This window comes from Choristoneura fumiferana, chromosome 10, assembly GCF_025370935.1.
Source record: "Choristoneura fumiferana chromosome 10, NRCan_CFum_1, whole genome shotgun sequence".
Classification (NCBI taxonomy): domain Eukaryota; kingdom Metazoa; phylum Arthropoda; class Insecta; order Lepidoptera; family Tortricidae; genus Choristoneura; species Choristoneura fumiferana.
The window spans coordinates 949630-963115 of record NC_133481.1 but is presented as its reverse complement, the minus strand read 5'-3'; the positions used below and the strand labels follow the sequence as shown (position 1 = coordinate 963115).

At 39.8% G+C, this 13486-nt stretch overlaps 1 protein-coding gene across 1 annotated transcript in view; it reads left to right on the top strand.

Moving 5' to 3' along the window:
* Positions 1–8856, top strand: part of kek2 (leucine-rich repeat, immunoglobulin-like domain-containing kekkon 2 protein) — an 89265-nt gene extending 80409 nt beyond the window's left edge. The window contains 2 exon segments of the mRNA XM_074093003.1: positions 1681–3910; positions 3913–8856. Of these exon segments, the coding sequence (XP_073949104.1) occupies positions 1720–3910; positions 3913–4022 (2301 nt within the window). The 5' untranslated portion in view covers positions 1681–1719 and the 3' untranslated portion in view covers positions 4023–8856.
* Positions 8857–13486: the final 4630 nt, after the last annotated feature.

Sequence of the window (13486 nt, the reverse complement as noted above, 5' to 3'; positions counted from 1 at the left end):
ACTAAAATCATAATATCTCCAAAACTACTATGTATAATGAAGGGCCATTACGACACAATATTTATTATGACTTGTAACGTATTGTTGATATATCATTTTGACTCGGAGAACAAAAATAAAAAAAGCCACCAAAATTAGGTAAATTTCAAGCTTGTCGAAATTCACCCATTTATACGGGATAAAAAAATATATGGTCTATAAATAGAGTTTTTTTTTAAATATCACTTCCCTGATTTAACTTCTCAAGATTGTATTAAATGTTCTCTGTAAGATTTTAGATTAAGTCAGTCTTTCTGTATTTTTCTTACTTCACTCAAAGGAAATCAGATGAACGGTTCTTTCGTAGGTACGTACTAAACAAAAGTTAAACAAAAATCGCATTTATTTATTAACTCTGTTTTCTTAGTTAATCGCTTGAAATGTGCGAATTGTTCATTAACAAAAATAAATCTGGAATTTACCTAAATGAAAGTCCAACAAAACTACTAACGAAAACAAAACAATAAATACGTTCCCATAGTTGAAAACTCCGTGTTTCAATCTAAGGATTAAATACGCTTTTAATCAAATTCACGCTTCAGTGAGACTAGATAAATTATTATCACGAGAAATGGCAATAGATTAACTAGAACGTGTTAAACCGTAAATATGTATCGAGCGAGCTTACAACAATTCCAGCAATCGCGGGTAGAATTCAGCCAAATGGAAGTTCTAATCAAATAGCGCAACCCCCTTCCCCCACTCGCGGCTTGTTTTTAGTCCAAATTGATTAGCTTCAATTATCAAAATTGCGCTTCCCACTCAAAATTAAAACCTCTCTGAAACAATTGACTACAGGTAATTAAAAATATTCCAGCCAGAAAATTGGGCGCTGTTAAATAAATGCTGGTTCTTAGTGTCGAATTTATCGCGTTCCTACGTATCAATAAATAAAAGATAGATTCGCAGACAACGTAATATCACAAATAAGGTTTACAAATAAGCGTAGACAAAACAGCGAGAGCGGTCGATGCACATACATAATGCATCAGCCTTAAATAATGCATGAGCCAGCTACTTTCCCAAGTAAAATATGTAGGAAAAGTCAGCGGAACACAAAAATTACCAGCGTTTGACAACGAGACCGAAGCGACCTACAATTTGAATCAAAATAAATAAAAACGAAATGTCTCCAACCCTCGTCACTGTCAGAGCTGCTACTTTTAATTTAAGTCCATTAAACTCTGTTTAATTTTAATACTCTGTTTCGTTTTAATGTTGTACTTCATGCCTACTCCAACACCCCGGTATAATATTTACAAAAGAAACAATCTACGATCCTCGAATTATAATCCTCGATTGAATTTGTTTGCTTTTACAATTAGCTATCTAGGTATCTGCGTAATTTTTGTTACATTATACTCGCACAAAAATATTTTTCTAAATGTCCTCAAATAGCGAGCTATTGACCCTGATAATATGTATCGCTTACCTACATTCATAAATTTCATTTGGACGTTTTAATACCTTTACATAAAGACGAGGGTCGCGTCAGCACATGTGAACTGAGGGATAAAATCTATTTCAAACGGCGATTCAATGATCCCTGCTTTGAATAGGGACAGATAAAACAATAGGATCGCTGGGATGCCTTCGTCGGTGGAGTCGGCAACATTTTGATTGGATTTTTCTTTGTTTCAGATAATGACCGGTATCGAGGCACCGATGGCCTGAGGCACGATGAGAATGAGCCTCGATATGCGTCTGCTGGCGCTGTGCACCACCTGCCTCCTCGTGCCTGCCATCGCCTGCCCCGCCCAGTGCATTTGCAAGTGGAAGAACGGCAAGCGCTACGTCGAGTGCGCCGAGAAGGAGCTCAAAACTATTCCCAACTCGCTAGACTCCGAGACGCAAGTTCTCGAATTCTCCGGCAACGATCTGCAAGTCCTACAAAAGGAAACTTTCCACAAACTTGGATTACTTGACTTACAGAAAATCTATCTGCCGCGCTGCAGATTGCAGAAGATCGATAACCACGCGTTCAAAGGGCTGGCCAACCTCGTCGAGCTCGACCTCTCGAGCAACTACCTCACGATCGTGCCCTCAACCAACTTCGTATTCTTCCCCTCTTTGATGCGTCTCTCGCTCAACAATAATCCTATTACGAGTATCAAAACAAATTGTTTTCAAAGACTCTCGTACTTAAACACGTTGGAATTGAGCGATTGCAAAATCGAAACCATCGAAAACGATGCCTTTGCCGGATTAAATCACTTGGAATGGCTACGACTGAACGGAAATAGGTTGTCAAATATCAAAGGTGACAATTTATTTCCGGACACATTGCGAGGGATCGAGCTGCAGAGTAATAATTGGAATTGTGACTGCCATTTGAAGGATTTACACAGTTGGTTGTTAAATTTCAACATGCCGCACGCAGTGGAGCCAATTTGTTCGCTCCCTGAGCGGCTACAAAAACGCGCTGTCACCGCCGTCGCGGACGCCGAGCTGGCTTGTTTGCCGAAACTGGCACCTGCCTCCGTGTACTTAGAGACTAATGAGAGCAACAACGTGACGCTCGAATGCGTGGTTAAAGCTTTCCCGGAGGCTAAAGTAACGTGGTTGTACCAAGGTTTAATTATTCACAATTCTTCTAATCAGCCTTCGGAACTTCGTGACGTGTATTATGTGGAAAGCGGTGAAACAGACAAAAAAAGTGAATTATTCATGTTTAATGTAGGTAACGAACACAACGGAACCTACACATGCGTAGCGGAGAACCCGGCGGGGCGGGCTCAAGCCAATTACACCGTGAAAATAATTGTCAAAGAGGAGCCCGTAGTTATAGTAGTGACGTTCCCTCAGAGACATTTAGTCGTAATAGTTACAATAGTTTTTCTAATTATCGTCCTACTGATAGCAATAATAGCAGTTTTTCTACTTAAATTTAAAACGGACACTAGAAGTCGTAAGAAAAAGGAGAGCGGCAAAGACGTGGCACTTTGCAACCAGTTACTACCCGCCGCGCGGCACAACGGCCTGTTGGCCAAAAACAACGGCTCAGTGATCGTGAACGCGCATTCGCGCCACTCGCTGCACTACATGGTGCAGGGCCGTGACTACGAGCCCACAGAGCTCTATCAAAGCAACAACATGAAAGGCTTTGTCGACAGGAATCCTGACCTTATTAGCGATGCGGAAACCGTCGCTAACAATGCGCAAAACGAAAACACCGCGTTATCAGTGTACAAAGCGCAAGTCGCTGCCGGTGACGGCTTCGAAGAGGAGACGACGTTTTCCGCGCCGACACCTCCGCGGCAGGTCACGTGGCAGGATCAGCAGGCGGCAGCCACAGCCGCGATCCCGCCCAACCCGCTCAATAACATGTACCAGCACTCGGCCGACGTCCACTTGAACCCCGGCTGCTTTTTAGACAGCGAGGGCTACCCTTACGATTACGGCCTACCGAAACACCCTTGCCGTCCTCCCATCATGTCCAATTATTCAGTTGTAGGACCGTTTTATCAAACTTTGCCTCACAATAGGCCGAAGGGACAAAAACTTGTATGCAAATTTGCTAAGGATACAGAATTCAACACGCCTCCGCCTTGTGCCAATTTAGAAATGTTTAACGGAACAAATGTGAGGCGAACGCTGGAAGGGTACCCTGTGCCGCGGAACCGGCAAATTGCATTTGTAGGAAACGGGACAGTGTATTACAATGAGGAGTTCGTTCCATCGCCGCCGGAGGGGTACAAGACGGAGCCAGCGGGGCCGTGCTGCGTGCCCGCGGAGACCTGCTCCTCCTGGGTTAACCCCAAGGGTACCTGTGCGGTAATGGTGCCAGTGGGGATAGCGGAGACCGGCCGGTGTTACCAAGTGGAGACTCGCTGTGTAGATACCCAGACTACGGACAGATTGCCTGGCGAAGGCACGAGAGCGTCCTCAAACCTCTGCCGCAAGTATCCAACGCAAAGTGCGCCTCAGACATTTGCTCCGAGAGCCCTGACGAAGGGTACGTTGGTGACGCGAACGACATGTGACGACGACGACATGACAATGCGTGAACAGGGCATTTGAGACGATAGTCAAGTGATAAAAGCGACTGAATTTAAACTAGTGTTTGTAAGTTTGAGTGGGTTCCGCCGGTGGATTTAGCTTTTACATTGAACGTCGCTAATTGCTTCGACAATGTTTGCTTTAGGAATCCTTAACGAGTTTGCGTCCAACTCAGTGGAAACTGTAAAACGTCTAAATGAGAGCGTCTTTTATTAGGTGTGTTATTTTAAATAATCATGTTAATTTTCTTAAAAGGCGAGTCGACTGCGGAATTTTGAGATTGGGTTTCTAACATAAAACAATCGCGGCAGTCCTTATTGTAAGGTAAATATTTTTTAAACAATCATTGAGGGTGGAGTTCGGCCAAAGTTTAAATGGGAATTCCTCTTATATCCACTGTATTTGGGATAAGCCCCGAATTGTTTTAGTTTTGCTCATAAGCTTGAACAATAAAAGTTTCAATCTGCTCCAATTCACTTGATTGTTCAAACAATAACTTGCGTAATGAACTTTGCTCAAGATTGTAATTCATTTTTGTGCTGCTCCTGGTTTTACGTTGTTGGAATGGAGGTAGTATTCCCAATAACCCCATTTAGCGGTCTTCCATTTAAGTGCCCGTATGCATACCAAATTGCCTCGCCGCGGCAAGCTATAAGCATTTCTTGGTAACTCAAACGGCCTAAAAGCAGAGAATAAATTGCCGCAATGAATTTCCTCTACATAGAGATCTTTTGTTGGCATCACAATACGGGCACTATCTCAACTGTTGTAAGGCTCAAAATTAAATAAAACACATAACAGTGGCGGAGTTTGCTTGTTTCCACAAACGTGTAATCTGGCGGGACTTGAATTTGCTCAGCACGAAGGAGGTCGAATCATTGATTCTTTTGAGCGACATGCGGCACTGCACTATGTGCTTTACTGTGAATAGCATAAGATATAAATTATGTCATTAGCATCATGTCATATGTTAAGTGCTATTGTTCGCCGACTCATGAAATGTTTTTGAGACCATAACAAAGTACGCATTATGTAGATTTCTTAGAACATGTAAATATGATGTAAATATTAGATTTTATTATGAACATTTTCCGAACGGAATTATGTAGTGATTGATAAGTATTATTAAATCGATATCAGGGTATCTCCCTTAAGTTTCAACGGCTGGTTCTTTCATGTTTTAGTTTTAATATTATTTTCACTTCTCATGCTCGTAAAGTTCGTGTTTATGCTGAATCTAGGCGACATAAAATGTTCGTCTAAGACCAAGGTAATCAGGCCTGAACAGCCACAAACAAAAAAGTTTCAATGTATTTTTTTATTAAGATTTAATTTGTATAAAACTAAAAATCGATCAAATAAATAAAAAATAATAATAAAACGAAATATTTATAATTATATTAGCAATGCATGAAAAATAAAAGGTACCTAGTAAGTAAACAATGTTTCCTCTTTCTTATTTCATCTCCTCGCAATCGAAGTGAAAAGGAGAGTGTAAAACTCGAGCATTAAACCCATTTTCCCCTCGACGTGTCTATTCACCCTCGCCGTACCGGCTCGGGTTGCTATTAGAACGCCTCGGGCAAAATGACTCGTTAGACACATTAACTGCAGTAGACTATTGGCAAAGCTCTCAGTATTTTTCTCTGTTTATGATCATAACGCCAGCAGATGACCATGGTCAACATTCCGTATTTATATGGTGTAATGTAATTAAACAAAAATTATCTAAAACTTTTTTTTTAATCGATTTCGGTTAAACGAAATTTAAGCCATAAGGGTCTCCCCAAACCTATAGACGCAGAATCGGCTTGAGCCGACCAAAAATACGCTTTATGTCCACGCAATAAGAGCGAAAAAGAGGTCTTCCCGTCGGTAAACGTCGTTTCGCGTCGGCCGAGCCGATCGACGTCTTTTTCGCTCTTATTGCATGGACATAAAGAGTTTTTGGTCGGCATAAGCCGATTTCGCGACGATACATGTGAGGAAAACCTTAGATAAACATTACAAAATGATAATGTACTTACAAAACACAGTAATTTGACAATTTTAATAACTGATAGCAAAAGTATGTTCGGAGGGTTCGAAGCCCTTGAAATACTTGTTTTTAAGTAGTTTCGGTGATCATCCGTGGTATTTCACATCGCTTTCACTTCGCCAAATGGTAATTTTGTTGAAAAGGTGAATGGTTTTGCCAAAAGCAAATGCACGAGTTTCTGTTAAAGACATCTATATCGCCTTAGGTGAATATTTGAAGAATTCCCTCGTTCTCTAGGATTCCAACATCAGGTCTCAACATGATTGCTGTAGGATAAGCAGTTCTCTCCCCCCTTAAAATATTTGACGTCTACTAACATACGAGTACATTGTTTTTGAAAATCATAAAACATAGGTACAGTCGAATTGAGAACCTCCTTTTTTTAAGTCGGTTAAAAAAGAGAAATAACTGATATAAAACTAAAACATGACAGGACCAACTGACTAGGGAAAATGTCACGTAATATAATTTAATGATAACACTATCTTTTGTAACTGAACAGTATTAATTCGTGTCAACATGTTGGGTTAATGTTTTACGGTAATTGCGAGAAAAGTTATTTATTTATAATCTAAAACTGTGACTATGTTTTTAAGCACGTTGACTGCCTTAAGTGTCACTTGTGTCACTGTATCTTTATTGCAGATACGCACACCACTAACAAAGAATCCAAGATTTTCAAAACAAAAAAAATCACGGACGGAAGAATATATGAACCCACACCTGTGGCTATACGTGCCGGAGGGGTCCTACCAATTGAGCTCAGGAGAATTCGACTAACCAACCGAAAGTCTTAATCGCTTATATACGCCAATAGCGGCGTAAATCTTGTAAAATCAAATTGTTCCTATAGTGTTACATTGCGGGGTCGCGATGCTAACGAGTTAGGGTCTCCCCAAACGTATCTCCGCCGTCCCTCTCGCTCTCGTATTAAATAGTATAAGTGTCAGAGGGATCGCACAACACGAACTTCGAGTTTCGAGCTCCGTAGTAGCCCAGCTGACGTCGATGGGTTCGGCCGACGCGAAACGACGATTGCCGACGGGAAGACGTCTTTTTCGTTTTTATGGCGTGGACGGACATAAAACGTTTTTTGGTCGACTTAAGCCGATTCTGCGTTGATAGATGTGGGAAGACCCTTACACGAAATCGATCGAACACCGCAGTGTCATACTATTGGAACGATTTTGCTGGAATGATGTTAACAGGGCCTAAGTCACGAATCTACTACTGCAATATTGTAAGCTGGCCATTATGTTATAGTAATTATTATGTAATCTCCGGTTATGACCATGTTAATTGGTTGTTTATCTACACACATACTACGAGTATAAACCCTCTATTATGAGTTCAGAAATCGTAACTTATAACTAGCATAAAGATACTCTTTTGCTAGGCCTAATTCTTTATTTGTGAACATATTTTATTCCATAATAATAAAATAGAAGTCGTTTTTATTTTTCAAATGTGGAACGTCTCTCAAAAATAAAGCAATTTCATTAGAACTCAATTTTAATAAAAGTTTCAGTTAAAACTCAGTTTGTCTTGTTGTAAAGATTAGTTTGTTTTGTTTATTAATGTGTGAAGATAAAGCGTATAAGTAAGGGTTAGTCAGACGAGCGTATTATTTTGAGTTGTGAGTCGCGTATTTTCGATCTTGTTGGTTTTAGGTACAGAAGGTGTGAAGTGTGAAGTCTTTCTTTACCTACAAACTCGTGTGAGGTTATTATGATACACGCCTATCGGCTTGTTTTATAAATCCCTACTTGTATTTTAATGCTAAGAAGCAACTAGGTACCTATGTAACAGCCACATAAACTACTATTATTGGTAAAATTAATGTCTGCAGTATTTTAGATACATACAAATGGCAGTCAACGTGTTAGGAAACAATTAAATACACAGAAAAGCTAAACATGAGACTATTAACTAACCCGAGAACATCATTAAATGAAGGGGCCATGGAAAGAACGTGTCTAGTCACCTAAGCAACTTTTTCAGTTATAGCGATTTGAAAGTTAGTCATCACGATTATCACGAACACTTACTATGGTTACCATTTATTTAAAAGATAAAAAAAAGATTTTATATTGTTTTCAGATTATTTAATTCAGTGGTAAGTCATAGTACTTTGTGAGCTCTACATTTTCCGTGGACCCTTCAAATAATTATGGAATATCTTAATAATAGCGAAGAACTGATGCACATAAAAAAATCGAAATAATATCTACTGAGCGGCAAAAAATCTGGTCAAATGTATGCAGTAACACGTAATTTTGTATTAGGGTGGGCCAAATTTTGTGCCACTGAGTGTATTTCGATTCGATTATCTACCGAATGAATAAAGTGTTGGAATCGGGCCACCCTTTTTAAGTCAGTTCAATCACATGAAAAGCCCGAGAAAACAGAAATGATGTAATCTTTTGTATATTTTATCGTACGAAATACGACAGTGAAATCGTGTCACATATTATAAAACGCTAACGACATGGCCGACTTATTCAACTGCTTCGGACATTGATCTCATCTAATTAATTTAGCCTAATAAAATAAGTATTCTAGGAGTACGAAACAGTCGACAAAATCGGTCCGTAGCGAATGTACTTACTCGTACTGAATTCTTTTCAACTAAGTTTTTGTATTTCTTTTAGTATAGATTTAAGTTTTTTTTATAGGACAGACTGGATAGCCGCCCCAGCACGACTATATCACACTGTTAATCCTTAGTAAAACCAACAGTAGATGTGCATGACATTGAAATAAAATGTGTATTTTTAATAGCTGTCATTTATTTACCAAATATACCCAGTCCAGTATATGCTGTGTCAATCCAATATAATCAAAGTGTAAACAAACCGATTTTATCAAAACTCTTGCATAAACACCCACTGGATCGAATCAATAACACATTCATCTATAATTCGTGTCTTTAACTAGACGGCATTTGAATAATTAATTTTTATTTGAAAAATCTTCGTCAAAATCTGACGTTATTTCTTGAATAAAACACGTGTATAGTCTGTGGTAGCGAGGAGCTAGAGAAAAATTTGACATTTTAAAAATCGATTAATGCTCTATCGAAAAACCTTTTTTTAATAACATTAAAATTAAAAATAGTTACTGCTTTTATAGTTGATGGATTCTTAAATTCCTCGATTTATTTAAGTATTACACCTCTCCATTTATTCCGTGAATTTCGTAAGAGGCGACAAAGGATATAAGATTAAGGTATACCGTAGGCGACAGTAAAATTTTAAACCTAAAATTGTTAAAAGTGGCTCCGAAGCGGTAACGTTTCGTGTGGTCTGCCAACCCCAATAGGAAATACAGGCGTGATGTTTGTATGTATGTAATGTGTATTTAAGTAATAAATAAAATTACGCGATTTATTTGATGAATAATTAACCGATTTATTGAATCGATTACCTTATTTTTTTACAATAGGTTCTAGGTTTTCCCATCACTTTATTTCTGTATTTAATGGAGTCTTTGTTTACACTGTCACTATATTGGATTGAGGCGGAATATAGAAAAAAGAAGGAAAGAGAGAGGAGAAAGCCGAAGATAAGTTACTTAGATCAAATAAAGAAGGAAATTCACGCTGTGTCATATACAAAGTTGAAAAAATCGGACTAGAGGAAACAGTATCCACAAGAGTTAAGGTCAAAATAATATTTTAAATTAGGCAATAACAAGCACGAAAACAATTTAAAAAATGCAAATAGGTATATGGCTACAGATCGTGTGTCAGAACAAAAAATTATGTAGCACCGATTTACACTGCCGATGGAAACTCTTTCTCCATTAGCTAGTCGCAGTGACAAGAGCCATCAAAACTAAAACTCGCTCAGTGACAACTCAGTGATGCTCGCTTGCCAGTCAAAACTCACGCATCTCTACCTATGAAAAGAACAAACATCGGTCGTCTTACTCTACAATATGAGCAATATATCCTCCATCGCTCTTACACGCGCAAATAGCCCAGTGACGAAATTATCCGAACTACACTTGCTTCTCAATGCTCGTCAACTCAAATAATAGTTTGTAGCTCTAATCGCTTCTCATTCATAGCTGGCGGTGAGACCAGTCCCGTTAAATCCCTTAAATATCAATGATATTCTCAAGCTTCGTCGGATTATCAGACATTTCTACAAAAAAACATTAGGCATGGTACGCTGATCATGAATGAAAAGACGAATATGATTTTGTTAAAAATTTACAAGTAACTTTATTTTACTAAAATTGTAATATCCCATGGTCCAGCGTTGTATATGTAGAACTAATTGTATGGTGATCTAGAATATCTAGAACTCACCTATAAGCCACATGGACTTAAAAAAATATACCTCGTTGAGTTTCTTGCCGGATACTTTCCAACAGAGGTTTTTCCGAACCGGTGGTAGTTTTTTTTTTACATTCATAAGTGCTTGTTATAGCCTAAATTGAATAAAGATATTTTGACTTAGAAAAACTATCGCAAAACTGAAGCCAAATTAAAAGCCAAACCAACCAAAAAACTATAAATCAACTCTCATATCACTCTTTATAGTCCGAATTAAGCCCGTCCACTGTCAGAAGACACTCCGAAAGAAAATAAGAGGGTGTAATAATTATTAATGTTCCGACCTACTTTCTTAAAAGTTACCTATAGGGGTCCCTTACGACTCAAACAAAAAGTCCGATTAACTGAAACGGAACCATTTTTCTTCGCAAAGGCTCGAGCCTTGGGAACTAGAACGGGTCGGAGTGAAGCTATTTTTACTGCTTTAGAAAAGGGGCTAATGGGCGTTTTCAAAAAAAGTGTACCCTTTCCATTTTTTTGTAAGTAATATTGTTTTTTCTACTCAGAATCAAGAGCACAATGGATTCCGATCGTTTAAAAAATTTTCCCTAGTTTTTCATGCCAAATTTTATGAGTCAGGTTTGTCATGCCCATAGAGTGTATGAAAAAAAAGTCGCAAAACTGTCATTTTTTTTGGGGTCATTTATTTAAACTATCTCTTGATTGATTTTTGATATTTTATTCATTTTTTTTTAAAAAAAGGGTCACTGTTTTTTTAAACACCCTAATGCAGTCCTTTAATAACGCGGCGTACTTTAATAAGCCTGTGTGTGCGTCCCGCTGCTAGGCACACGTCTCTTCTCAGAATGAGAAGACTTTGGCCGTAGTGCTGACGCGAGTTCAATGTGGATCGGGAACTTTACACACCATTGAATTGCTCCGAAGGTGTGTGCAGGTTTGCTCACGATGTTTTCCTTTACCGTAAAGCTCGTGATAAATTTAACAAAAAGTACAGTAGGCACACTTTACTAAATATTTAATTCCTGTGTGAAATATTTTTCAGTTAGCTACAACACTGAAAACACATCGCGTTTGTCTTTATATCTCTAAATTAAATATCTATAACAAATGAACACTAGACTTAAGCATTATTTCGTCTCTCTATTGATGGCACGCTAAGCTACTCACACACACTCTCTCACACACACACACACACACACACACACACACACACACACGCACGCACGCACGCACACGCGCGCACGCACGCACGCACGCACGCACGCACGCACGCACGCAAGCACGCACGCACGCACACACACACACACACACACACACACACACACACACAAATTTGTAGCGCGGCAACCTTTGACGGAGGAATTTTAGAATTTCCTGAAAATACGGTTACCGTACTGTAGCTTAGTGGTTTAACCATGGTAACGTAGTGGTTAATAAACCTCTCAATCTGAGGTTCGGGTTTCGGACCCGGGCTCGCACCTCAGAATTTTTCAAAATTAACGTGAGAAATGTCATTTTTTTTTAATGAAATTTATTATGAGCTTTTCTGATCTTGGTCATCAGACTCTTGGCAGAGTGGTCGACTGATCGTGGTCGTCACATCAGGGGTGGTGGCAAGCTTTACAATCCGTCGCCATAGCTCCCGTACTGCAGCCCTTCTCGATAACTCGTGGAGCGCAGCAGCTTTAACTTGGTCCGTCCAACGTATGGGTGACCTGCTGCTTGCTCTCGTGCCTACAGTATGAGCTTTTACAGTGAGGGAAAATATCATAATATCTAATGGGAACTGGGCCCACGTGGAAACTACGGCCTTGGTCTCCGGATTTAGACTAACAAAAGGTAACAGGCCTAGCCCCAGACCCTCTCTTTCTGCGATAGAGCCTAATCTTAGCGGTGGGTAACATACAAGGTTAAATAACTGAAATTAATATTAAATAAATTGCTCAGTGCCTTAAGACGAAAGTCTTTAACCAATGTGTGTTGCCAGTGATGACATGGATCCGAGACGTGATGCTTCACTATAGGCCTTATAAATAGGCACTGAGTTGCTCAGCGAGCTATGGAAAGAGCTATGCTTGAGGTTTCTCTACCGGATCGAATCAGAAATGAGGAGATACGTAGAAAAACAAGGGTCACCGACATAGCCAAGCGAATTAGCTCGTTGAAGTGGCAATGGGCAGGCCATATAGCACGGAGAACAGATGGCCGTTGGGGCCGAAAAGTTCTCGAGTGGAGACCGCGGATCGGCAAGCGCAGCGTAGGACGTCCACCAACGAGATGGACGGACAACTTGGTTAAAGCCGCGGGTTCACGGTGGATGCATGCCGTTGCTAACCGAAGCGATTTGAGGTCTATGGGGGAGGTCTATGTCCAACAGTGGACGTCCTGCGGCTGAGATGATGATGAACATCAAATAACTGAAAACCTCACTCAGTTCTGCGTCCAGGTCGTCACGCCATCTACGCCTCGGCCTGCCTTGCCGTTGGTGGCTGTCGAGCGGCACCCACCATGTGGCTGTGTGCGCCCATCTTTGCCCAGATATGTCCGGATAAACCCGGCCCAATCCCAGCTAGCGTAGATGGCGAGACGACCTGGACGCAGAACTGAGTGAGAGGCCGCATGTGGCTCTGGATAGGGGATGTGGAGGTCAAGAAGGGAGACCTTTGCCCAGCACTGGGACACACATATAGGCTAATAAAAAAAAACTGAAAACCTGAAAGTAGTTCAGTGTTCAGAATCGAGAGTAGAATCGAATACTATATACTTTAAAGCAGGTTTTGTGTGTGTTTTCTGAATACATTTATTATTGTGCTCAGTTAAAAAGAAACGAATGTACGCCAATCAAATGTTTTAGCGAGGTTGCATACAATTTAAAGAATTGAATACTGGCTGTTTTTGTGTAAGTTTTGACTGTCTTCTAAAAACGGTGAAACACGACTAAGTACAACTTACGATTGTAGAGTTAGATAATTATTAACACCATGTTATAAGTAACCCAACATGAGATAACAGTTATCATTATCCATATTTACCCCAAATCAGAGGTTAAAATGCAGACCTCGTCATAGTCTCAAAATTAAATCAACACGCAATGAGGGCTATCGTTT